This window comes from Kogia breviceps, chromosome 6, assembly GCF_026419965.1.
Source record: "Kogia breviceps isolate mKogBre1 chromosome 6, mKogBre1 haplotype 1, whole genome shotgun sequence".
In the NCBI taxonomy this organism is placed as follows: domain Eukaryota; kingdom Metazoa; phylum Chordata; class Mammalia; order Artiodactyla; family Physeteridae; genus Kogia; species Kogia breviceps.
In genome coordinates this window covers 125246743-125272908 of record NC_081315.1, presented here as the reverse complement: position 1 = coordinate 125272908, position 26166 = coordinate 125246743, and the positions used below count along the sequence as shown (strand labels likewise).

At 39.8% G+C, this 26166-nt stretch overlaps 1 protein-coding gene across 7 annotated transcripts in view; it reads right to left on the bottom strand.

Annotated features, from left to right (window-relative positions):
• METTL14 (methyltransferase 14, N6-adenosine-methyltransferase non-catalytic subunit) overlaps nt 1–1826 on the bottom strand; it is a 72351-nt gene extending 70525 nt beyond the window's left edge. For 6 of the 7 annotated variants that reach the window (XR_010841134.1, XR_009336207.2, XR_010841135.1 and 3 more), the window contains exon 1: nt 1569–1788. Coding sequence is in view for 2 of the 7 variants with exons in the window: in XM_059066747.2 (XP_058922730.1) it covers nt 1569–1634 (66 nt within the window). In the remaining 5 variants the exon portion in view is untranslated. Of the gene's footprint in view, nt 1–1568 lie in introns of all 7 variants that reach the window. The other variant, XM_059066746.2, reaches the window with a different exon arrangement.
• Nucleotides 1827–26166: the final 24340 nt, after the last annotated feature.

Below are 26166 nucleotides of genomic sequence, written 5' to 3'. Positions count from 1 at the left end.
ATTTTCTTCATCTATAAGAAAGACACAGATAGCATCTGACTGGTATGATCATATATAATGTATGTACAAACTTGGCAGAGTCTTGACACACAGAGAGGACTTAATAAATGGCAGCCATTATTAAATTCTGTGTAGTATGTAAGCTCTCTGAGGGTAGAACCACCTACTATTATTCACAGCTGAATTGCCAACGTCTATAGAAGCTCCTGGCACATAGTAAGACACTCAACCAATCATTATTTACGACTATTTTGAGTCAAACAGACGTCTGAATTCAAAACTAAAGAGTAACAATCTTGGTGGTAACAAAGAGCTGCTGAACATTTTTGAAGACAACATAATAAAAACTGGTAAAAGGAAGGCTCGGAAAAGATACCTGATTTGTCCAAAATCATTATGCCAGGAACAGATCTGATTCCAAACGCCCCCTTTGGTTCTGGACGCGCGTTTGTGGGATCTTAGCTCCCGACCACGGATTGAACCCGGGCCACAGCAGTGAAAGCGCCGAGTCCTAACCACTGGACCACCAGGGAACCCCCTAAACGCCCACACTTTTAACACTGTACCATAAATCTTGTCATCAGATCATAAAAGAGGATAGGTCTCAGATTTCCATGTACTAAAACGAAAATTTATTACTGAAAAAAAAAAAAAAAACAGTAAGATGCCTCATCAAAGCCTATAAGCATTTCCCCCATCCCTTTCACCGGACTGAGTGGTAGAAAGTAAAACACAACCTCTAACTTTAATTAAGCAGAGGTGTGCACCTGCATTTTCTGCATGTGTACTCTACTAATCAAGTGTTAACTTACTCATACACAAGAAGGAGTGAGGCCAAGATTTGGACAGACAAACTTGGGTTCAATTTTCTGGCCCAGAGGTGAAGAAGCCAGGGCAAAAATTAACCTCTGGAGCCTCTGCCTCATTATCCGATAAGTGAAGACAATATTACCTATTTCAGAGATTTGTTGTGATCGATACAGATTAAGAATTCAAACATTAGCGGCGGGTGAGGACGAGGATACCGTACACGGCAGAGTCGACAGCAATACGCATCATGCAGAATCTAAAATTTACACTCAGGCTACTACCAATGCAGTCATTAGACACTATCCCAGAGAAAATACTGTAAACCTGACCCACAATGAAGCCCCAATCTCAAGAATCGGGTGCTGATTACGAAGAAAGGCAAGACACAAACGACCATTTAAAAAGTGAACAGAAATTCCGGAGAATAACAAGTCACTTTTCTTTGCGTGAACTGCGGTAACTTATACACAAAGACCACTGTATTCTCATCCTTGAGCACCACTCGGCGGCCATTCCATAACGATTGCTGAAGACCAAGCGTGGCGTTCGGTTGAGCACCACCACAATGACCGCGAGGTAAAACAGGAAAAGATTCGGGGTACCTAGAGAGTTGAGAACAAGAGGGTAGGTGGGCGCAGGGACTAAGGTCGCGGGACCAGAAAGGACTGCACCGCGGCCGGTAAGGAGACAGAAAAGGGGGAAGGAGGTAAGAGGCCGGCCGCGCACGAGCATTCGCGATTCCGCCCTGGGCCGCGGACCTGCTGCGCGAGAAGCTGTCGCCGTAACTTCTGCCGCTCCCGGATCTCCTGCAAGCGGCTGTCCATGTCCCAACTCTTGTTTTCCACTGCCTCGAAAACTTGGCAATGAGCGGACGAATCCCCGCCCAATTTTTCTTCGGAGGCTGTGGAACACAAAATTCTCCAGGAGCTTCTAGCGGCGTCTACCCAGTGTTTTTTCCTCAATAGGTGTTTCCGGCGCGGCCGGAATTTGGCTCCCCGCTCCCGGAAGTCCCGCCTCCTTCTGGACGCCCGCGATTTGACGCTCCTAGAAGGGGCCCAATGAGGGTCCTGCGACGCTAGCGTTAGAGGCGTCTCCGGAGGCTTCGGCCATCCAGATCCGGGGCTGTCGGAGCTGTGCTGGCGAATCGCTTGACCCTTCACTTGCCCGTTCCTGGGACTTCAGGCTCCCTTGGTCTTACAGCACAGTTGCCGAGTGTGGGCCGTTTCGTTGTTTCCCTTTTCCATTAGTTTCCCAGTTGCCAGTTCTGACGTTTTAAACATTGCCAGATACCCGTTTTTTCGTGAAAGCACTAAATCGAGTCAGATTGCGGGGTTTGAACCCTGGGCTGTCGTTTACTAGCTGAGTGGCCTTGGCTAGATAATCAACCTCTGTGAGCCTCTAGTTTTCTCATTTGTAAAATGGGAGTGATGAGAGTGCATACCTCACAGAGTTGTGAAGATTGAAAGAATAAACAGAGCCAAACACATCCCGCCATGCAAGTGTTTATTAAGCCTTTTATTATTACTTTCCTCTTGAGGCAGGGAACAGCAACTGCATCTGCCCGTGCTCTTCTCCACAACTCACTAGCCCTTGAGAAGTTTCCTATTTTACCATAATGCATTTTATGGATTCTTTAGAGAGGTGGGACGGTGATAGCAAAATATGTCTTCGTTCATGTCCTAGAGGTCAGAGGCTACTGGAGCCCTTTTTGTGCTTGTGCATTTGTCTTAGCTGGAAATAACCCTGAGATATGAAAACAAATAGCCTACTGATTCTTGTGGCAGGGGAGCTCAGTGATGATTCCCCTCTCTTCATAGGAAGGCAACAAGGACCAAAGTCTTAAGTTATTACCATTATACACCATATTTGTCATCTTATTCCAAATTCAAAGTAGCAGAAGTAGACTAAGACGTCATGTTGCCCCAAGTTTAATTGGAAATTGTGGCACATACTTACCAACATTAGTAACAAGTCTGTTCTTTGAGAGAGGATTTAATTTTTGAAAATAGTATTAAACCCTCCAGATCAGAAGCAGGTGGGTCAGGCTAGGCCCTTACTAATTGTCATGTCTTTCTCAAGAACTAGCTCTGAAAGGCAATTTCAAAAGAGGAGTCCTAAAAATCCCTTGAGTAATGGCAGCACTGTTTGAAAAAGTATGTTAACTTCCAAGAGGCCTATACTGTAAAAGACAATACTAATTTGTACATATGAATTAAAGTATGTTTCTTTAACAATCAGCTGCATCACCTGCCAGTCAGGTAAGTTGAGTACCGATTTGAACCATTTTTCAGTGATGTGAATAGACATTTTATTCACTCAAAAATTTTTTATATCGATTGAGCATTTTATATGGCAGACACTGTAATGGACCCTTGCGTCTATCAAAGACCAAAAACCAAATCAGTCAGTTTTTCTTTAGGGAGTTTACTACCTAAAGGAGGAAAACAAATTTTTCCTGGTAAAGTGTAGTGCAGGCGCTGGTGGTATTTAAGCCCCATACTCACCTAAACTCTGCTCTGTGACGATGGTAGGGCTGGGAGTTTGCAAACTAGTTCCCAGCTTTCCTTGTCAGACGGCTTCCTGTAAGATTCTGCCAAGAATTCTGCACAGGCAGAAAATCACAAGGTGGAACATGGGAAAGCTATTGTTCCTTAGTTCTCTTCCTCTCTGCTTCTGGTATCCAGGGGAGTGGCTGTGCCCTTTACAAAGTCCAGCACCAGCTGCAGCATCCCCTCCTTGGTGGTCCTGTTTTCCCTTTCCCTACACTCACCTGGCATCCCCAAAAGAGCATTTGCTCCTGGGCTCTGATAATACCACCTCCACCCTCTGATCTACCAGCTCTGACTAGTAGCCACTTCCTGCAGTTAGGAATTTCTGATGTAATCTCACCTTCCCCTTTATGCTCTTCTAGCCTACCACGTTTCTCCATAGCAAATGCTTTCTGTTTAGAATTCCTTATTTGATTTCTGCTTTCTTGCCTGGGACCTGTACTGATGAAGATGCAAATGTGTACTACCTTTAGTATTTACAAAGCTTTTGGAATGCAGCAGAGCGTCGTCCCGGTTTCCACAAAGAAAGGGATATAACTCTGAAATCTGTCTCCCAACCAATGAATTTTAAAATACCAGACCACACCTGTGGAGTACTGTACATGCCTATCGGTAACATTTGTTCATCACAGCAACATAAGGACCACTAGGGAATGTGTGTGGTGGGGAGAAAGGGGAGAAGAAATTTAGAAAGTCCCCACATATAATTCATATTCTTTGAAAAAGCAATTTAACTTCTAGGCACTTATTTTAAGGAAGTAATGAGAGATCCACGTAACAATGAATGCATCTCCCCTGTTGGGCTGCATCCCATGGGCCTACTAGTCCTGTGCTTGCCCAGCTTCAAGACTAAAGAAAGAGCCCAGAGTCAGCAACAGAGACATCAATGCATGGGGGAGACTACACGTCGGAAGCAAAGTCCTGGAGCAAAACGCCACCGGGTGCGGTGGAAGGCAGGCAGAACAAGGGGGCCGTCTTCCCTGTGGGGAAGGGAGGGAGATTACCAGTTAAGGGGGAAATAGATGTCAGGTGGGCTCATTAGTTACCAGGGAAACCAGTAGAAGGGAATGTCCCTCCCCCCCTTTGATAAGAACGCTAGCTGGGGCCTGGAGCAAGTGTAAAGGAAGGTCAGTCATGTGAGTAGGCTGTAGGTGCAGCTGGCTCTGGTTGAGCAGGGGACACACAGAGAGCAAGAGAACTGCCATCTTGAGTGGCCTGACCATACATTCCCCCTAAGTTCCTTGAGAATGACTCTTCCAAATCCATGTATCCAACTGCCTATTGCCCATCTTCCTAAAATGTCCCTCACAATCTCGAAATTAACATGGATATAACCTGAATTCGTCAATCACCCCCATCTTCTCAGAAATAATTTCTCTTGATTCTACTCCTAAGGTGTTTCCTATTTCAGCGAATGGGATCAAAATCCACCCATTTTCCTAAATAAAAAGCACTCTACCTCTCCTTCAGCCTCCTTATCTACTCTGTGCCTGTAGTTCCACCCTTGACCTCAACCCTCACACACACACACACACCCCATTCTTCATTTCTGCAAACACAACTTCTGATGATACATATCCTGATTCATATTCTAATTTCCCTACCAGTTTCCAGCCTCTCAGATTCTTCCTAGAGTTTGTGGAAAATTATAATTGTATCACTTCCAACTCTGCTCAAAATTTTTACATGTCTCCTCAATGTTTGGGGCAGTGCTGTCCAAGAGAACTTCTGTGTGAATATATCTTCATTTCTTTGGGATAAATGCCTGGAGTGCAATTACTGCGTCATGTGGTAGTTGCATGTTTACTTTTTTGTTTTGTTTTGCGGTACGCGGGCCTCTCACTGACGTGGCCTCTCCCGTTGCGGAGCACGGGCTCCGGACGCGCAGGCTCAGCGGCCATGGCTCACGGGCCCAGCCGCTCCGCGGCACGTGGGATCTTCCCGGACCGGGGCACGAACCCGCGTCACCTGCATCGGCAGGCGGACTCTCAACCACTGCGCCACCAGGGAAGCCCTGTTTCTGTTTTTTTAACTGCCAGACTTTTCCAGAGCATATGTATCATTTTATATTCCCACAAGCAATGTGTAAGTGATCCAGTTTCTCCACATTCTTGTGTGCATTTATTATTTTACCTATTCTGATATTTTATATACATACACACACACACAGTGTGGCTTACCTAGCATTTGATGAAGCATAGAACATTGCAGACACATTCCTTGTTTTGAAATGAAACAACTTTCTGATGTTACTAAAAGCATCTCCTGGTTTTAATTTGCACTTCCCTAATGAATAATGATGTTGAACATCATTTTATTTCTTTATTTGCCATTACATACCTTTTTGGTGAAATATCTCTTCATGTCTCTTACCCATTTATTAACTGGATTGTTTGCCTTTTACTGTTGAGTTTTAAGAGTTCTTTGTATGTTCTAGATATTAGTCCTTTGTTGCATGTACGGTTTTCAAATTTTTTCTCCCAATCTGTAGCTTGCCTTTTTGTCCTCTTAACAGAGTCTTTCACAAAGTGAAAGTTTTGATTTTGATGAAGTCTAAATTTTATTTTTATGGATCGTACTTGTGGTATAAAGTAATAGGTAACATTTTTTTGTGTGGAAATAAGCATCCTCTCTTTCCTTCGCTTCCCTTGTCCAAATCATTGGCACATCCTTTAAGAAACAATTCTAAAATATAACCTAAATATGTCTACTTTTTCTCCATTTTTACCACTATCTCCCAGGTTCAAATCACCATCATCACTCAATTTATTTTCCTTCTTCTCTTCCTTCCCTATTTTAAAACTGTAAATTAGATCATGTGATTCCTTAACTTAAAATTCTCTAAAAGTTTCCCATTAGGCTTAGAGTGAAATCCAAATTCTGCTACAGCCTATGAGAACTTACCTCATCTGGCCTGCCTGTCTCTGACCTCACCCCGGCATACTAACCTCTGACCTTCCTGCACCTCGCCCTAGTGCCCTAAACTACAGCCAAACTCTTTTCTGTTTGTCTCTCAAATACAACAAGCTTCATCCTACTTTTGGCCCCAGCAGCTACAGGTTTCTCTTCCAATGTTTGTAGGACTAGCTTTTCCTCATTAGGTCTCTCCACAGTCAACTGCTCCAAGGTGCCTTCACTGATGGCCTTATTGAATGAAGCCTGTGTTTCTTTTATCACTTTGTGTTATTACTCTGTTTCACTATTATAATCTTTTTGCACTTGACCAGGTGAAGTTATTTGTTTACTTCATCTACCCCCACTTAAAGGTGAGCAGTGGCCCACCTCTATCAGAGCAGTGGCCTTGCCTTTCATATTCACCACATCTTAAACACCAAGCACATGGGGGTCATTCAAATACTATTTATTAAATGTTTAATATTTCCATTTTCTTTTTGAATATTCAACTACTGGTAGATTCAGTATGTCCTCAAAAGGGACAATTTATAATATTAAGTACAGAAACACAGAAGGTGAGTTCTGATCATTTCAACTCATGCTATCTACCACTAAGTCATGTCCTTTATTCATGTTTCATGAAGTAAATTAAAAATGGAGAACAATATATAACTCAAACATATCTTGATTCTAACTGCAAGACAGGATACTGTTATTGTGTTTCACAAGTTTCAGAAACCATGGAAATTTTTATCCTTTGACTTCACCAGTAATTCTATGATTTAACCTAGGCAAGTCTGAACAGGTCTTTACGGCTTAGTGTCTTGCTGTGTTAAAAGGATATAACACAAGCTTACCTCATCAAGATGCTATGTAAAAGAGTTTCTATTTTCCAATTAGTGTATGATTTTGTGTCTGTATTTGTGTGGAACAGCACATTTATTACACAATGACATCAAAAGAGTTATGACACAAAGGATGCCACATTCTTAGAGATACTAGTGAGATTATATTACATCTGTTAAATTAATTTTGGGGATTGTGTTGCAATTAAATCTAACGATAAATTTGGAATTTAGCTAGGCTGAAAAATTGTCTCGGATCATTTTAAATTGTGTTTTTAGAATAAGACTCTTAGATATCTCAGGATAGCCTCAAAACTTTAGTAGAAAATCAGTGAAATATGTCTTATAAACGTATAATTTTATAAAGTTTATGTGTGTGTTTAGTACATACTTAGAACATTGAAGACACATTCCTTATTTAGAAATGAAAAAACTTTCTGGTATTATTAGTATTCATTTACTTGAAACCCTGTGGAACTCAACACAATAATAGAACAGAGGGATAAAAAAAAACTGTCAACTTATCCAAGATGGAAGTCTGATTCTGAAAGGATTTTCAAAGAAACTGAAACTTGAAATATACTCTACAGTTTCATAAAATGCATTGTGTAGCGTTTTTGTTTGTTTGTTTTTTCTGTAGTACGCGGGCCTCTCAGTGTTGTGGCCTCTCCCGTTGCGGAGCACAGGCTCCGGACGCGCAGGCTCAGCGGCCATGGCTCACGGGCCCAGCCGCTCTGCGGCATGTGGGATCTTCCTGGACCGGGACATGAACCCGTGTCCCCTGCATCGGCAGGCGGATTCTCAACCACTGCGCCACCAGAGAAGCCCTGTGTAGAGTTTTTAAAAGAATTTTTAAATGTCAAGAGTCTTTTAGTCACCTTAATATAACTAGCAGTAATATTGTAATAGAATTCAGCAAAATAACAAATGTAATTTAATTTATAAAATTAGAATTTTTATTTATAAATGTAAAGTAGGCTTTTAAAATTCTGGAGCCATGAAGATGAAGTAGCTTTATGACTTGGATCAAGTGATCTAACCATTTTGTATCCCAGGTTCCTCAACTGTAATTCAAAGGGAATGAAATAATTCAGTGGTTCTCAAAGATTTTGGTCAAGGACACTTTTACCCTCTTAAAACCGAGGACTTTAACGAGCTCAATTTATGTTTGTGAGGATTATATCAATCATTATTTACAATATTAGAAATTAAGACTGAGAAAAACTTAAGCATTTTTAAATAACTATTTCACTATATGTTAGCATAAACAATATATTTTATGAAAAATAACTATATTTTCCAAAACAAAAGATTTTTTGAGAAGATTGGCATTGTTTTACATTATAAAAAAATTGTTTAATGTCTGACAATAAAGAATGGCTGTATTCTTATATTTTTTCCTGCATTAATTTTGCTGTCATATGTTGTTTTGGTTAAAGTATATGAAGAAAATCTGCAGATATTTGGAAAGGGGTTTAAGCCTTTAAAACTTTAATATTCTTTTAAGATAACTATGGATATTTTTCTTCATACTGCATGGAAACTTGACATGTGATCATTTTTTAAAGCCTAGTTGCTATGTGCAATCTGAAATCATAGCAATGAATTTTTCATATCAAAGAGTAATAATAACTTTTTGGAGAATGTCTTGAAAAATGAATAGAAATGATGCCACCCTTTAACGTACCACTGAAGAGTGATGTGATGAGAGCTTTTTATTCCTTTATCTTTATTTGACTACTTTTCATTATTGAATATTCTTTCATTGTTTTTAAAAATATTTATTTTTGGTGAATTTTCTTAAGGCTAGATAATAGTTAAATCATCTCTATATATAGATGGGTAGTTAAATAGGTAGCACAGTAAAGTGACAAATACTGAATATCACTAATTTAATCAGAAATTCTGTGAGTCCTTCTCAACTGAAAGATAGAAGTAGATTGGTGGGAGAGGAGAGAAGGTAGAACAGTGTTAGTGGCTAAGTACAGTCACAGTAATAGTAATAATAGAATAATTCTCTGATTCAATTCTACCAGCAGAATCATGGGAACCTAACTCCTAAATCTTTTGTTCAGGATCGAGAAGTGCCCCAAATGTCTCTTAGATCTATTTACAATCTGAGTCTTCTTAGTCCTCTCTTAGCAGCCTCCCTTTCTGCTGCTGATAGTGGCCTCCTGGGTCCTATATCACCAGATCTCTGATCATCTGTTCTTCCCTGAATTGAAGACACACCCTGCTCCTCATCTGTCTGCGCCATTAGGACAGACATAATGTAACTCTCCTCAAAATGGCTTTATTCCCTTCTTCGTTTTGAGAGTTTCTTTCCATCTGACACTCTGGCTGAGAGGTGAAGGATTAGATCCCGTTCTCTAATGATTTAGGAACCTTACACCTGAGCCAGGGAACAGCTACCAAAAGTAGCTAAACCAGCCATTGCCCTTCTCATGAATTTTACAGTTCTTCAAGGAAATAGACCCAGCAAGTCCACCTGCTTTCACCATAAAAGTAGCTGGTGGATACACAAGTGGTACATGCTTTGGACCTCATTCTGGGAAACTTCCTACCCAGAATTTTGGTCTACCTTGCTCTCTCTCTTGATTTTATTTTCTCTCAGTCTCAGATACTCCTGTGCCTGCATTTTCTCACTCTCTCTAACCCAATTATTACTTGCTTAATCATACTCAAGTAAATTTGATCCATGCTCCAAAGGTTTAAATACTTCTCTGTGTCTCAGAATCATCTGAGGATATTTACAAAAGTTTTATTCTAAGGCTGTGTCTACCTCTTTCAAGATACAAAGGCTGTGTGTATGTGTCTGGAAGAGGAAGGAGGTGATGACAGGGAATAGTGACCTACAGATGAAGAGAGCTAGGCATTAGGAACGGAAGTCTGGTTGGAGGAAAAGTTGCCCTTTTCTCTCTCCTGCATTGTTCTGGCCAATTATTCCCCATCCCATTGCCTCTTCAGGGCCTAAAAACAGTGGCATCAGCTCAGTGCCAGCCCATGGTAATGATGTGGTACCATATAACAGCTAATGCAGGCAAGCTATCTATGCCCTGAGCATTCATTCTACCCCTTCATCCCCTTCACCCCAACTCTTTGGCCATATAATTACAGCTGAAGGAAACAGTTGCTGGAAAGAGCAGTGCCCAGGTTGGTAAAGGTGTTAGAAGGTCTCCTAAGGGATAGGATTGCCTGGTAGATCATGGAAAGGGTGGGGATGGGGAGTGGTCAATCCACATTGCAACATCAAAGACAAAGAAAACATTTTAGAAGATTTCTGAGAGACAATGCGTATCACCTATAAAGAAACAAAAATCAGATTGACATCAGCCTTTCATTATCAACTCTAGATGAAGGAAGATAATGTAGTAATATTTTCTTTCAAAGGATTTTAGCAAAACAACTCTTAGCCTAGATTTTCACTTCTAGGTTAACTACATTTTGTTTGTTTGTTTTTTTCCCGAGTTTTTTTTTTTTTAACATCTTTATTGGGGTATAATTGCTTTACAATGTTGTGTTAGTTTCTGCTGTACAATGTCGGTAAACTACATTTGTGTGTAAGGGCTTGATAATACAAGGAGGCAAAAGTTTATCCCTCAAAATTCTTCTTTGAGGGTACTCTTGGAAGAAATACTCCATCAAGAGAGAAATAAATCCTAGAGAAAACAACTATATATTTATATTTATATTTAAATGTGAACAATAAGTTAATTAAGCATTGACTCAAGGAAAAGAACACAAAAGAAACACTTAAAATATATTCATACCAATTCGGAACAAAAGTGCTAGATGGCGCCAATATGGCCTGGTGAAGGGCTGGGCCAGAACAGAAAGAAATGGGCTGATGCTAAGGTCCTTATCTTGTTTGAGGCAAGACATATTTATTGATAAGCTTAACCAATTTATAGGAAAAATTGATTCTAACCCTTTGGATTTTAGGAAGAGATAATAAAGAACAAAAATAACACAATACATAACTTTTAAATTAGCAAAAGATAATATGCATTATCCTATGGGAAGTAGGAAAGGAAGAAAAGGATATGGCAATTGCAAAACTCTAAATAAGGGATCAGAAAAGATTCCAAATATTACAATAATTTAAATCAATGTCAGTGGGTTAAATTTACAGATTACAAGGCAGAAATGTTCAGATTGGATTAAAAATATAGCAATTTCTGAAAAAAATATATATTTCCTAAAAGAGACTTTTTTTTCTCAGAGAGATACATGGGTGAGCTTTGTATCCTCATTGGAATCTGCAGCGCTGTCCTCCCTCATTACTGGACATCAAGAACCTACAGCCAGATCTCCACCACATCTGTTTTCAAGATCATTGCCAAAGCTTCCTAGAAAGCTTGGTGTTGAGGTTAAGCATTACATCGGAAAATTTCTCTTCAGAGCTCTTCTACTAGCATGTCAATCAGTGTATATAAGGCCCTCAAGCTCTGGGAAACAATGAGGAAAAGTGCCACAAAAGCTGTCAAACACATCAATGAAACTATTGGGACTGCCAAGTAAACAAGGGACTGAGTGTTATGAATAGGATATTGACAAACTGATGACAAATTGGCACTGAGAAGGAATTTAAATAGAAAAATTGTCAAACTAGGCATTCTCCTTGCTGTCAAGGCTGAAACTGCTGAAAAAGGGGCTCCCTCTCCTATCTCATTACCAACTAATCTGGCCATTCAGATGTCATCTAGTCAGTTCCAGTTTTCAGTGTGCTCAAGAATGGATCTTACCAGCAACAAGCTCACAATGCAGCATTTCATAATCCTTCCCTATCAGTGCTGCAAACTTCAGATAATCCACACGCACCAGAGCTGAGGTCTAACAAAACAAAAGAATGTCATCAAGGAGGAATAAGGAAAGGTGCCGCCAATTCGGAGCATGAGGGGTTTTTCTCTAAATGTCCTAGAGAATAGTGAAGCCCTGGAGCTGCTAAAGAATATCATTGGAAAGGCTGCATACATGGATAAAGTTGTTGACATAGATGAAAGTACCTCTGGTTCTTCCAGGGTTGGAAATAGCACCTGGATTTCAAGTCATCTGTTAACTCTAGCTGGCATATCATATCTGACTAGCTATCACACATGTACAAGTTTTTCATCAAGGATGATTTGGTGGTGTAGTGCTGTTATGTATTTAACATCCTTTTGACAAGGATGACTGGGAAACTTGAAAGAAGTTCCCCAGCATACAGTTTTCCGGGTGGTAGGAGTTGATCTCATAGTGACCAACCCAAAGCAAATTTCCAAGGTTATGATGAGAAGTCATGCCATTGCATTCTTTTTTAAAAAAATAAATTTATTTATTTATTTTTGGCTGCATTGGGTCTTCATTGCTGCACGTGGGCTTTTCTCTAGCTGCGGTGAGTGGGGCCTACTCTTGGGTGCGGTGCACGGGCTTCTCACTGCGGTGGCTTCTCTTGTTGTGGAGCACGGGCCCTAGGCACGTGGGCTTCAGTAGTTGTGGCTCACAGGCTCTACAGCTCAGGCTTAGTAGTTGTGGCACGTGGGCTTAGTTGCCCCACAGCACGTGGGATCTTCCCAGACCAGGGCTCGAACCAATGTCCCTGCATTGGCAGGTGGATTCTTAACCACTGCGCCACCAGGGAAGCCCCATGCCATTGCCTTCTGCTCACAGTGAACCAGATCAGCTCTACAACTGAGTCTTTTCAGGTATGGTATTTGGTTCAGTCCAAAAGGTAAATTCTCACCGTTTCCCATAATTCTATAGATACTGAGATGTTATTATTGTCAACATGAACAAAACAAGACCATCCCTGTTCCAATCTAAGTCCTTGGCCACGTACCATCAGGCAACAAAGAAACCAAAAATTCCTTAGACAAGCATTACTGAGCTGAGGAGGACCTCCGCTGCTATTCTAAAAGCAGGCAACCCAAGAAAGTTTAAATACCTCTTTTGCCCATTTACCTTTTGATATGCCCACTGCTAAACTGGAAACTAAGCTTGCATCTGGAACATGTTGGAAGAATATAGATTTTGTGTCTGGCTCAGAATTATTGTGTAATCTCATCTTTCTCTATGTAGCTATATACTTACAATGTAGACCTTAAGATCTTTGTAAGCAAGACCTCCTGTGGCTTTATGTGGTGGGAAAAAATTCAGTAACATACATGAAATATTTTATAAAAGTCATATGTTAAGGGATAGAAAAGGAGACATCAGGTAAATATGAACAAATCCCTTTAAAAGAAGCCATGATAGCAAAATAGAATTTAAGGCTAAAATTAATCTTTAAATAATCATATACCAGTAAACTGTAATGATATGAATATATTAGCAAGAAACAATATGGCTTTGAATTATATAAGGAAGCAGAAAGCACTACTGAGAGAAATTCATAAGTCAATTTAAGCTGGAGATTTTGTCATCCCTCTAAAAAAATGATTGAAGAAGCTTTCAAAAAAATCAAAATTATACAAAATTATAATATGATTTATAAACTGAAATGAAGAAATGAAGATGTAGAATCTTACACTCAACAGAGTATACATATTATTTTCAAATACATATGGAACACCCGCAAAAATTAACCAGGAATTAAGTCATAAAGATAGCTTTATGGGCTTCCCTGGTGGCGCAGTGGTTGAGAATCCGCCTGCCGATGCAGGGGACACAGGTTCGTGCCCCGATCCGGGAAGATCCCACATGCTGCGGAGCGGTTGGGCCCGTGAGCCATGGCTGCTGAGCCTGCGCGTCCGGAGCCTGTGCTCCGCAATGGAAGAAGCCACAACAGTGAGAGGCCCGCGTACCACAAAAAAAAAAAGCAATGAACAGCGCCTGTTATATTTGAGGATGTGGAATGTAGCAGAAAATAGCATCACAAATCAGAGGGGAAAAGAGGGATTATTTAGTATATGGCTCAATATATAGGGAAAAGTAAATTTAGATTCTTACCTCACTCCAAATACAGAAATAAATTCCAAACAGATTAAAAACCTAATTATAAAAGGCAGTATATAAAGTAATAAAATATATGAGGCTATCTTTGTGAACTTAGGATGGGAAAGAATGTTTAAACAAGACTAAAAGAGTATAAACTTTGTGAGTGGTAGAAATTGATGGATGTGTTCATATTAAAATTAAGTATTTCTATACGAAGAGGACATGATAGACAAACTTAACAGGCTGGTGGCAGATTAAAAGATGTTTTCAAAATTTGAATCTGAAAACTGATTATTAACAAATAGAGTACATAAGGAACTACTAAAATTTACAGGGAAACAAAAATTGGACGGGAGTAAAAACAGACAATTCATGGAGGAGGAATTCTAAATAGCCAAAATGTGTATGAAGAGATGCTCAACTTCACATGAAGTCAGAGAAATTCAAATTAAGTCAACATAGTATTGGGAAAAATTTTAAAGTCAGCTAATACCAAATGTTGGCTAGATTGAGGACGCATGAGAAACTTTATGCACTATTGGTGGGAAAGCAAACTCATAACACTGAGTGAAATTAATCAGCCATATATTCAGTATACATCATTCCTTCATCTGGGTTTATACAGTGTACAAGTTTTTTTTTTTTGTGTGTGTGTGTGTGTGTGTGTGTGTGATACGCGGGCCTCTCACTGTTGTGGCCTCTCCCGTTGCGGAGCACTGGCTCCGGACGCGCAGGCTCAGCAGCCATGGCTCACGGACCCAGCCGCTCGGCGGCATGTGGGATCTTCCCGGACCGGGGCACGAACCCGTGTCCCCCTGCATCTGCAGGCAACTCTCAATCACTGCGCCACCAGGGAAGCCCTGTGTACAAGTTTTTAAGGGGACATTTATGAGGTTAATATCATTGCATTATTTGTGTTATCAAGAAGTTACAAGAAGCCTTGATATCTGTCCCTAGAGAAATGAATAACCAGAATGTGTGGTGTATACATGCAGTGGAATACAGTACAGCAATAAGAAGTAGTTAATCATTTTAAGGTATAGCAATATAGATAGCTCTTAGAAATACAGAATGAATTCTATAGGGCAAAACAATTTAGGTACATTCAAAACATACACACATAGAAAATAATATATTATTTCTCAGGGTTATATTTTCAGATGCCTAAGGACATATATTGAATATACTATTGTAAACATCTCCGATGGGAAGGACAATGTAAATGAGAATGGGTAGGACAAAGGGGAAAGAATAATGAAATAAAATGAGAAGGGTGTTGCATGGACTTATAATAGCAGAAAATGAAATCTGTGTATTTGAGAGCCATATGACTCATGGATAATTAGCTTGTTTGTCCTAATTTGGGAGAGGAATAAGTAATGTGCCCAGCAAAAGGATGCATATGTTTAAAAACAGATTCTTGGAAGATTTGAATGGTCTTATGTAGAAGACAGATGGATATCTGATTAGTATAAATTCTTGCTTTAAATATATTCCTCCATCAAAAGTGTTAGAAATTAATCTGAAATTTGCCTCCAGCAATCAGTCTGGGAAAAGAGTGGAAATTTGAAAATGTGATTTTTTAGTATTCATAGAGAATTGCTCTGTAAGCTGGAAAATGCAAAATACTCTGTAAAAAGTTTGCCTTTTGTTGAGTTTCATGTAATCTGTCAGGTAGTAGTTTAAAAAGCATCAGTTTGAGGCTTCCCTGGTGGAGCAGTGGTTGAGAATCTGCCTGCCAATGCAGGGCACACGGGTTCGAGCCCCGGTCTGGGAAGATCCCACATGCCGCGGAGCAACTAGGCCCGTGAGCCACAACTACAGAACCTGCGCGTCTAGAGCCTGTGCTCTGCAACAAGAGAGGCCGCGATAGTGAGAGGCCCGCGCACCCCGCTTGCCTCAACTAGAGAGAGCCCTCGCACAGAAATGAAGACCCAACACAGCCAAAACAATTAATAAATTAATTAAAAAAAATTTTTTTAAAGCATCAGTTTGTTTTCTTCTGATGGTATTATCTCATTCCACATACTCATTGACTAAACCTTTTATTCATCAATAAAATTTTCCCTATCATTTATTCTGTGTGAACAATATACTACAAATTATAGCTTGTAGATGCTGCTCTGTCATGCTTAGCATATTGCATTATTCAATTGCTTTGGTATTCTTGGTATTAATCTTAGACTCTATAATGTCTTCTGGGTATAGTGTCACTTCTGTCCACATTGTACTTAATAAATCATAGCCATGTCCTCTATATAATGAAATGAAGGTTAAATTCTATGGACTGTAATATTCAAAGAGTGCTACTTTTTGATAGTCCAACCTCATTTAGAAGCTTTCAATGGATGTTTTTCTTGGTTAAATAGAAAGTGTTCAATATAACCATCTTTTCCTATGACTCTTTCACATTTTAGAAATAATATGATTTTCATTACTAATATTTTAAACAATATTGTTTAATCATAGTTAAATATCTCTACTAAAATGTCTTGGAGCTTGTCAAAATATTCCTAATAATGTTTTATATATATATATATTTCTTATTGTTTCAGAATTTTGTGACTCTTATTCAATATTTCATGTTCTTTTCTAACTCACTGAAAAGTGGGTCAGTGTACAAACGTTCTGAGCATATTAATGTTCTTCTTTCCAATGTTTTTCACGCCATGGCAACATAAAATATGATAATATTTATAAAACATGCAGAGAAATCCCTGCGAAGCTGCCTGTAGCCAGAGGTAACTGCCCTGCCCTGTCGGTCTTGCCCCACCACCCTGAAGCTGAAGGGGGAGCTATTTCCTACACACTTAACACCTCTTTGTGCTCCAGCAGCCCAATTGGAAAGCTCTGAATTAATGCTTTGAATTTTTTCAAAAGAAAGAGCTTCTTTTCCAGCCTCCAGAGGTAAGATTAGTTCTAGAACATAGGGAGGCCTCCTCTTTTATACAGAAAGAAGGAATAAAAGATGATAAGTTGTATGGCCCTTCAAAGAGTAGGGAAGGCTCAGGGAAAATCTCTGGAGACTACTTACTAGTAGTAGTAGTAGTAGTAGTAGTAGTAGTAGTAATGATTTATATTTGGAATCATGACATCAATGTCTGTCTAGATTTATTAGTATTTAACGGATGCTAGCAATGGGGCAGGCATAGAAAGGTGACAGGCAAGCAGGAGAGGACATTTGGAGCAACAATGTGGTGGACAAAAGGAGACTACGTTGCAAGTAGGACAAGTTTATTTGAGAACAATGATCCACAAACTGCTCAATCTTTTTTTTTTTTTTTTTTGCGGTACGCGGGCCTCTCAGTGTTGTGGCCTCTCCCATTGCGGAGCGCAGGCTCAGCGGCCATGGCTCACGGGCCCAGCCGCTCCGCGGCACGTGGGATCTTCCCGGACCGGGGCACGAACCCGCGTCCCCTGCATCGGCAGGCGGACTCTCAACCACTGTGCCACCAGGGAAGCCCTGCTCAATCTTTTAATGTCCAAGATAATTGGATGAAACCCTGAGTAGGTAATGATTGGACTGTCTGCATTTCCCAAACTGGATGCTGCAGGATATCTTTGTGAGATATTCAGAAGTGTTTGGAGGTGGAAAAAGATGAATCTCTTTATCAAATAAATGGGAGAAGTTCTGAAATAACAAAGTTACACTTGATGCTTGATTTCTGAGTCTTTAATATGCTGCCATTATTTGTATGTTTCTAGGAGGAAACAGTAATAAATACCCTTTCTCAGATGAGCAAACTATAATATACAGCCTTTCTCAAATGTGTTTGGCCATGTGCACTTTATTTTTTCTCAGACATATTATTAACCCCTTCAGGACACTAGGGTTTTTTCTACGATAAGAGTAGACCTATCTTACTGCCTTAAAGTGTGTTATTAGGAACAGTATGTACCAATTTTGAAGACTAAACTGGTGGTAGTAACCTGTACTTCAATTGGATCAATAGAAGTGTTCTTTTTTTACCTTTAATTTGTCTTCTATATCTAGTCAATATCTTTTAATAAACACTGTTGTAATATAATTCGATCTGTGACACATTTCTCAACTTATATAGCTGATTTCATCCAATCAATCTTTCAAGTGGTTGCAATTTTTCCCTACTCTGGAAAAATTGGGGGGAAGTTATACATGGCTTTTATAGCATCTTAGTATTAATTTTACATGCAATATTATTTTTTTCTAATATGGTTAACAAAATGTAGAAAAATTAGACATTAATAAAATTGATTAAGTTAATTTTAGTTTATAGTAAATTTTATTTCAGTCATTAACCCAACTGTTTTGGTTTTTTTTTTAATTTAATTTTACTTTTTTATACAGCAGGTTCTTATTAGTTATCCATTTTATACATATCAGTGTATATATGTCAATCCCAATCTCCCAATTCATCACACCACACCCCACTCCCCCACCGCTTTCCCCCCGTGGTGTCCATGTTTGTTCTCTACATCTGTGTTTCAATTTCTGCCATGCACACCAGTTCATCTGTACCATTTTTCTAGGTTCCACAAATATGCGTTAATATACGATATTTGTTTTTCTCTTTCTGACTTACTTCACTCTGTATGACAGTCTCTAGATTCATCCACTTCTCTACAAATGACCCAATTTCGTTCCTTTTTATGGCTGAGTAATATTCCATTGTATATATGTACCACATCTTCTTTATCCATTCATCTGTCGATGGGCATTTAGGTTGCTTCCATGACCTGGCTATTGTAAATAGTGCTGCAATGAACATTGAGGTGCATGTGTCTTTTTGAATTATGGTTTTCTCTGGGTATATGTCCAGTAGTGGGATTGCTGGGTTGTATGGTAGTTTTATTTTTAGTTTTTTAAGGAACCTCCATATTCTCCATAGTGGCTGTATCAATTTACATTCCCACCAACAGTGCAAGAGGGTTCCCTTTTCTCCACACCTTCACAAGCATTTGTTGTTTGTAGATTTTCTGATGATGCCCATTCTACCTGGTGTGAGGTGATACCTCATTGTAGTTTTGATTCACATTAATTTAATCCATTTACATTTAAGGTAGTTATCAATATGTATGTTCCTATTACCATTTTCTTAATTGTTTTGAGCTTGTTATTGTAAGTCTTTTCCTTCTCTTGTGTTTCCTGCCTAGAGAAGCTCCTTTAGCATTTGTTGTAGAGCTGGTCTGGTGGTGCTGAATTCTCTTAGCTTTTGCTTGCCTGTAAAGTTTTCATTTCTCTGTAGAATCTGAATGAGTTCCTTGCTGGGTAGAGGATTCTTGGTTGTAGGTTTTTCCCTTTCATCACTTTAAATATGTCCTGCCACTCCCTTCTGGCTTGCAGAGTTTCTGCTGAAAGATCAGCTGTTAACCTTATGGGGATTCCCTTGTATGTTAATTGTTGCTTTTCCCTTGCTGCTTTTAATATTTTTTCTTTGTATTTAATTTTTGATAGTTTGATTAATATGTGTCTTGGCCTGTTTCTCCTTGGATTTATCTTGTATGGGACTCTCTGCTCTTCCTGGACTTGATTGACTATTTCTTTTCCCTTATTAGGGAAGTTTTCGACTATAATCTCTTCAAATATTTTCTCAGTCCCTTTTTTTTTTCTCTTCTTCTTCTGGGACCCCTATAATTCAAACATCGGTGTGTTTAATGTTGTTCCAGAGATCTCTGAAGCTGTCCTTAATTCTTTTATTCTTTTTCTTTATTCTGCTCTGTGGTAGTTGTTTTTATCTTCCAGGTCATTTATCCATTCTTCTGCCTCAATTGTTCTGCTATTGATTCCTTCTAGAGAGTTTCTAATTGCATTTATTGTGTTGTTCATCATTGTTTGTTTGCTCTTTAGTTCTTCTAGATCCTTGTTAAACGTTTCTTGTATTTTCTCCAGTCTATTTCCAAGATTTTGGATCAACTTTCACTATCAATACTCTGAATTCTTTTTCAGGTAGACTGCCTATTTCCTCTTCATTTGTTTGGTCTGGTGGGTTTTTTACCTTGCTCCTTCATCTGCTGTGTATTTCTCTGTCTTCTCATTTTGCTTAACTTACTGTGTTTGGGGGTCTCCTTTTCGCAGGCTTCAGCTTCATAGTTCCTGTTGTTTTTGGTGTCTGATCCCAGTGGGTATGGTTGGTTCAGTGGGTTGTGTAGGCTTCCTCATAGAGGGGACTAGTGCCTGTGTTCTGGTGGATGAGGCTAGATCTTGCCTTTCTGTTGGGCAAAACCACGTCCAGTGGTGTGTTTTGAGGTATCTGTGAACTTATTATGATTTTAGGCAGCCTCTCTGCTAATGGGTGGGGTTGTGTTCCTGTCTTGCTAGTTGTTTGGCATAGTGTGTCCAGCATTGTAGCTTGCTGGTCATTGAGTGGAGCTGGGTCTTAGCATTGAGATGGAGATCTCTGGGAGAGCTTTCACTGTTAGATATTATGTGGGGCCGGGAGGTCTCTGGTGGACCAATGTCCTGAACTTGGCTCTCCCACCTCAGAGGGGCTCAGGCCTGACACCTGGCTGGAGCACCAAGACCCTGTCAGCCACATGGCTCAGAAGAAAAGGGAGGGGAAAAAAAGAAGGAAAGAAAGAAGAAAAAAATAAAGTAAATAAAGTTATTAAAATAAAATTTTAATTATTAAAAATAAAAAAGAAAGAAAGAAGAGAGCAACCAAACTGAAAAACAAATCCACCAATGATAACAAGTGCTAAAAACTATACAAAACAAAACAAAACGGACAGACAGAAACCCAGGACAAATGGCAAAAGCAAAACTATACAGACAAAATCACACAAAGAAGCGTACACATACACACTCACAAAAAGAGAAAATGGAAAAAAAATTATACATATTAAAAAAAAAAGGAAGAGAGTAACCAAATCAGTAAACAAATCTACCAACGATAGTAATCTCTAAATACTAAACTAAGATAAACATAAAACCAGAAGCAAACTAGAGGCAGAAAGCAAACCCCAAGTCTACAGTTGCTCCCAAAGTCCACCATCTCAATTTTGGGATGATTTGTTACCTCTTCAGGTATTCCACAGATACAAGGTACATCAAGTTGACTGTCGAGATTTAATCCTCTGCTCCTGAGGCTGCTGGGAGAAATTTCCCTTTCTCTTCTTTGTTCGCACAGCTCCTGGGGTTCAGCTTTGGATTTGGCCCCACCTCTGTGTGTAGGTCACCTGAGGGCGTCTGTTCTTCACTCAGACAGGAGGGGGTTAAAGTAGCAGCTGATTAGGGGGCTCTGACTTGCTCAAGCTAGGGGGAGGGAGTGGTACGGAATGCGGGGCGAGCCTGCAGCAACAGAGGCCAGAGTGACATTGCAACAGCCTGAGGCGTTCTCCCAGGGAAGTTTCCCTGGATCATGGGACCTGGCAGTGACGGGCTGCACAGGCTCTCGGGAGGGAAGGTGTGGATGGTGACCTGTGCTTGCACACAGGCTTCTTGGTGGCTGCAGCAGCAGCCTTAGCGTCTCATGCACGTTTCTGGTGTCCACGCTGATAGCCGTGGCTCGCGCCCGTCTCTGGAGCTCATTTAGGCGGTGCTCTGAATCCCCCCTCCTCGCGCACCACAAAACAATTGTCTCTTGCCTCTTAGGTAGGTTCAGACTTTTGCCCAGACTGCCTCCCAGCTCGCTGTGGTGCACTAGCCCCCCTCAGGCTGTTTTCACACACCCAACCCCAGTCCTCTCCCTGGGATCCGACCGAAGCCCAAGCCTCAGCTCCCAGCCCCTGCCCGCCCTGGCGGGTGTGCAGACAAGCCTCTTGGGCTGGTGACCACCTGTCCACAAGGATCCTCTGTGCACGAATCTCTCCGCTTTGCCCTCTGCACCCCTGTGGCTGCGCTCTCCTCCGTGGTTCCAAAGCTTACCCCCTCCACCCTGCGCAGTCTCTGCCCGCGCAGGGGCTTCCTAGTGTGTGGAAACCTTTCCTCCTTCACAGCTCCCTCCCGCTGGTGCAGGTCCCGTCCCTATTCTTTGTCTCTGTTTATTCTTTTTTCTTTTGCCCTGCCCAGGTACGTGGGGAGTTTCTTGCCTTTTGGGAAGTCTGAGGTCTTCTGCCAGCGATTAGTAGGTGTTCTGTAGGAGTTGTTCCACATGTTGATATATTTTTGATGTATTTGTAGGTGGGAAGGTGATCTCTACATCTTACTCCTCCACCATCTTGAAGGTCTAGGGTATTGTTTTTAATCATGAAAGGGTGTTGAATTTTGTCAAATGCTTTCTTTTGCATATATTGAGATGATCATGTGGTTTTTTTCCTTCATTCTGTTAATGTGGTGTATTACATTGATTGATTTGTTGAACTAGCCTTACATTCTAGGAATAAATCCCACTTGGTCATGGTGTAAAATCTTTTTCATATGCTGCTGAATTCTGTTTGCTTGTATTTTGTTGAGGATTTTTGCATCAGTGCTCATACGGGATATTGGTCTGTAGTTTTCTTTTCTTGCTGTGTCTTTGGCTTTGGTAGTGCTGGCCTGATAGAATGAGTTAGAAAGTGTTCCATCCTCTTCAATTTCTTGGAAGAGTTTGAGAAGCAGTGGTGTTAGTTCTTTAAATGTTTGGTAGAATTCTCCATTGAAGCTATGGTCCAGGGCTTTTCTTTGTCAGGAGAATTTTGATTGCTGATTCAATCTCATTACCAGTTAGTGATCACTTCAGATCTTCTATTTCTTTCTTATATTTCAGCCTTGGTAGGTTTTGTGTTTCTAGGAATTTATCCATTTCATCTAAGTTGTCTAATTTATTGGCATACAATTGTTCATAGAACTCTCATAATCCTTTTTATTTCTGTAGAATTGGTAGTAATGATCCCATTTTTATTTATTTTAGTTATGTGTTTTCTCTGTTTTTTCCTTTGTCAATCTAGCTTAAGATTTGTCAATTTTGCTCTTTTCAAAGATCCAACTTTTGGTTTTGTTTATTTTCTCTATTGTTTTCCTAGTCTCTATTTATCTCTGCTCTAATCTTTATTATTTTCCTTCTTTCACTGTTAAGTGTGCCAACCTTATTTCCAGTTGAAATCCTTTACACTAGTTTTTGGTTTTTTGGCTTAGGATACTCTTCACCAGGTATTTTCTGACTAGCCCTTTCTTTTCTTTAGCACCCAATTCCTCTGGAATCCTTTATTGGCCACCCAATCTAAAGTAGCTTACAGCTATTTTCTATTACAGCATCATTTATTCTTCACAGCCCTTATTACTCTATGATATTTTCTTCTTTGTGTTTTTGTTTGCCCTACCACCACACATGCACGCACACACACATATGCATAGGTACATACAGATGCATGCACACTCCTTAGAATATAAGCTCTCTAAAAGGAGACATTTTCTTTGTCTTGTTTAACCACTGCATCCCCACCACCTAGAACAGTCTCTGGCCCAACAGTAAAAAATGTTCAGTAAATATTATTGACTCCTCTAAGATGTTACAAAGGCTATTATTTGGAAAATGAGTGACTGATTTAAAAACTTGTTACCTCTTGCTCCTAGAAGATTATGGAAACACAAGAAATTTATAAAGTAGTTTTAAATTTTAAGATGGCCATAACCCAAATCATTGCTATCTAATATACTTTACTAACATAGTTGGTTTGGTTAGGTAAATAACCATGTTTTATATGCTATCTTTATAATACATCAGCATCTAGTTATTCATCTATTCTTCCATTTACTTTTGAGGCTAATGGAGTTTTGGAATATAAATTATACACTACTCATTCAGGGAGTTAGTATGTGGCACTAAAACGAGCACCAAACTGGGAGTCTGGTATCTTGGTTTCTAGCTCCATCTTTGCCATTATATAATTGTATAGCTTCGGAAAGAATCATTTAACTTGTTTGCACCTCAGTTTTTTCGTTTGTAAAATAAGGGAATTAAATTAGATACACTGACAAAGTCCCTTCCAAGAATCAAATCATAATTCCATAATTTAGAGTCCAATTTTACTGGTTTAACATGTTTACAAATGTTACATATTCGTAACACATTTTTCTTTAAAATGCTGTTATTTAATATAACTTAAGTTATAACATTGTAACCCCCAATCTGAGCATGCAGACTCCTTTACGGATTTCCCCTTTAAAATGGAGTTTCTAGAACTGAAGTAGATGAAGTTTTCCCTACTCTAGGCAAGACGTGTAGCTAGCTCTCAGTAAATTTTGTTGAATTTTTATGTTGAGTCTGCTAAAGATAAAGGAAAGATAATATGGCAATGATTGATTTCTAACAAAAAATAAATAAAGCTGGATATAGTGGAGTAAAAGGAAATGATTTCGAAAGGTAAATAATTAGGTCAATTTAAAACTGCTATGTTTAATTAGGAGTTAACCAAGTGTCTAAAATATACAAATCAACTTCATTGTTTATGCTGAACGTTGTCAATGAACCTGCTGCTGCTCAGAGTTTGGATGTTATTAATTAGACTACAAAAGTATGTAACACTTTAAGTCAAGGAATCACAACTAAAATTATAAATTAAAATACATAATAGTTTAATGAGAAGATGAAATATTTTCAGACACTATGGTATCTATAAAATAAATTTTATCTAAATTGGCAATTGCCTTTAAATATAAAAGACATGAATCCCGGTATAAAAAGTAATATCGGGCTTCCCTAGTGGTGCAGTGGTTAAGAGTCCGCCTGTCGATTCAGGGGACACGGGTTTGTGCCCAGGTCCGGGAAGATCCCACCTGCCGTGGAGCGGCTGGGCCTGTGAGCCACGGCCACTGAGCCTGCGTGTCCGGAGCCTGTGCTCCGCAACGGGAGAGGCCACGACAGTGAGAGGCCCGCGTACCGCCAAAAAAAAAAAAAAAAAACTGAAGTTGTAAATTTCATTTTGTTTGTGTGAAAAGTTATACTGTAATTAATTAATTTAATAGAAATTCCTATATTTCTCTTCTATTATGTTAAAATATCCACGGGATGCTTAATTGAAAGATGCAATAGTTTTCTTAATCTTTTTTTTTTTTTTTTTTTTTTTGCGGTATGCGGGCCTCTCACTGTTGTGGCCTCTCCCGTTGCGGAGCACAGGCTCCGGACGCACAGGCTCAGCGGCCATGGCTCACGGACCCAGCCGCTCCGCGGCATGTGGGACCTTCCCGGACCGGGGCACGAACCCGTGTCCCCTGCATCGGCAGGCGGACTCTCAACCACTGCGCCACCAGGGAAGCCCTTCTTAATCTTTTAATATGTTGATATTTTACACTACCTCATTTTAATGATAGCAAAAAATTAATGACCGAATTAGATATTAGAGAAGGTTAAATAACAAAGAATATAGGTAATTTCATTGTTTTTCTTATGATCAATATTAATAATGATAATATTAATTGAGTAGAGCATAAATAAAAGGCAAAATAATTACTTAGTAGCCTAATGACTTGAGACAGATAATTAAGGTTTCAATCCATCAAGGGAGATGAAGAAACCTCCAAGGTTAGTAGGTTTTTTGTAGAGAGAGAGGGCCTGGTTTCTGTCTTTCCCTTTGCCCCACAGAGGAAGATGAGAAACTGATCCAGGCTTCTTTCATCTTTCCTCCTTCTGTTTTTCCCTTTATTACATTCCTGAGGGGAAAATTTCAGAGCTGGTATGTCCATTATACATGTAACAGATCCCAAAAGAGGGATTTTTTTTTTAATGATAGAGCTTATATAGGAATGAGGAAAATACAAACAGGGCAGGGAGAGAAAAATTTCAGGCTGAGTAAGCTATGGAGAAAAAAAAATCACAGAAATGGATATGGGAAGAGAAAAAGAGAACATTCAGTGGGAAAATGGCTGAAAAAGTGAGGGGAGAACAATTGGGAATGTAGATGTTTAAAAATTACCATAGAAAATGTAAAGCATCAAGTGGATCATTTTATTTTTTCCCCAAAGAATGTGCTCAGGTTGATTCTTTATGCAGTTCTGGAAGGCTGTGAGAGGAAGTCGTTGGCCACATACCCAGCAGAATTTGAGCTGTTCAACAAGCTACTCACCAGAAGCATCTGTCCCAACCTGTCACTTGCCTTTGCCTCTTACCTGGTCTAGAATTTTAACCTCTCCTCTCATTCCTTTAGGTGACACACCAAAGTGGATGGTTATCTTAAAAAGCTACAATTAAGACTGCTGGAGGTGGAGAAGAGGCCCTGAGGGTTCTTTTACTCTAGCACAAAGGAATGTATCAAATCAA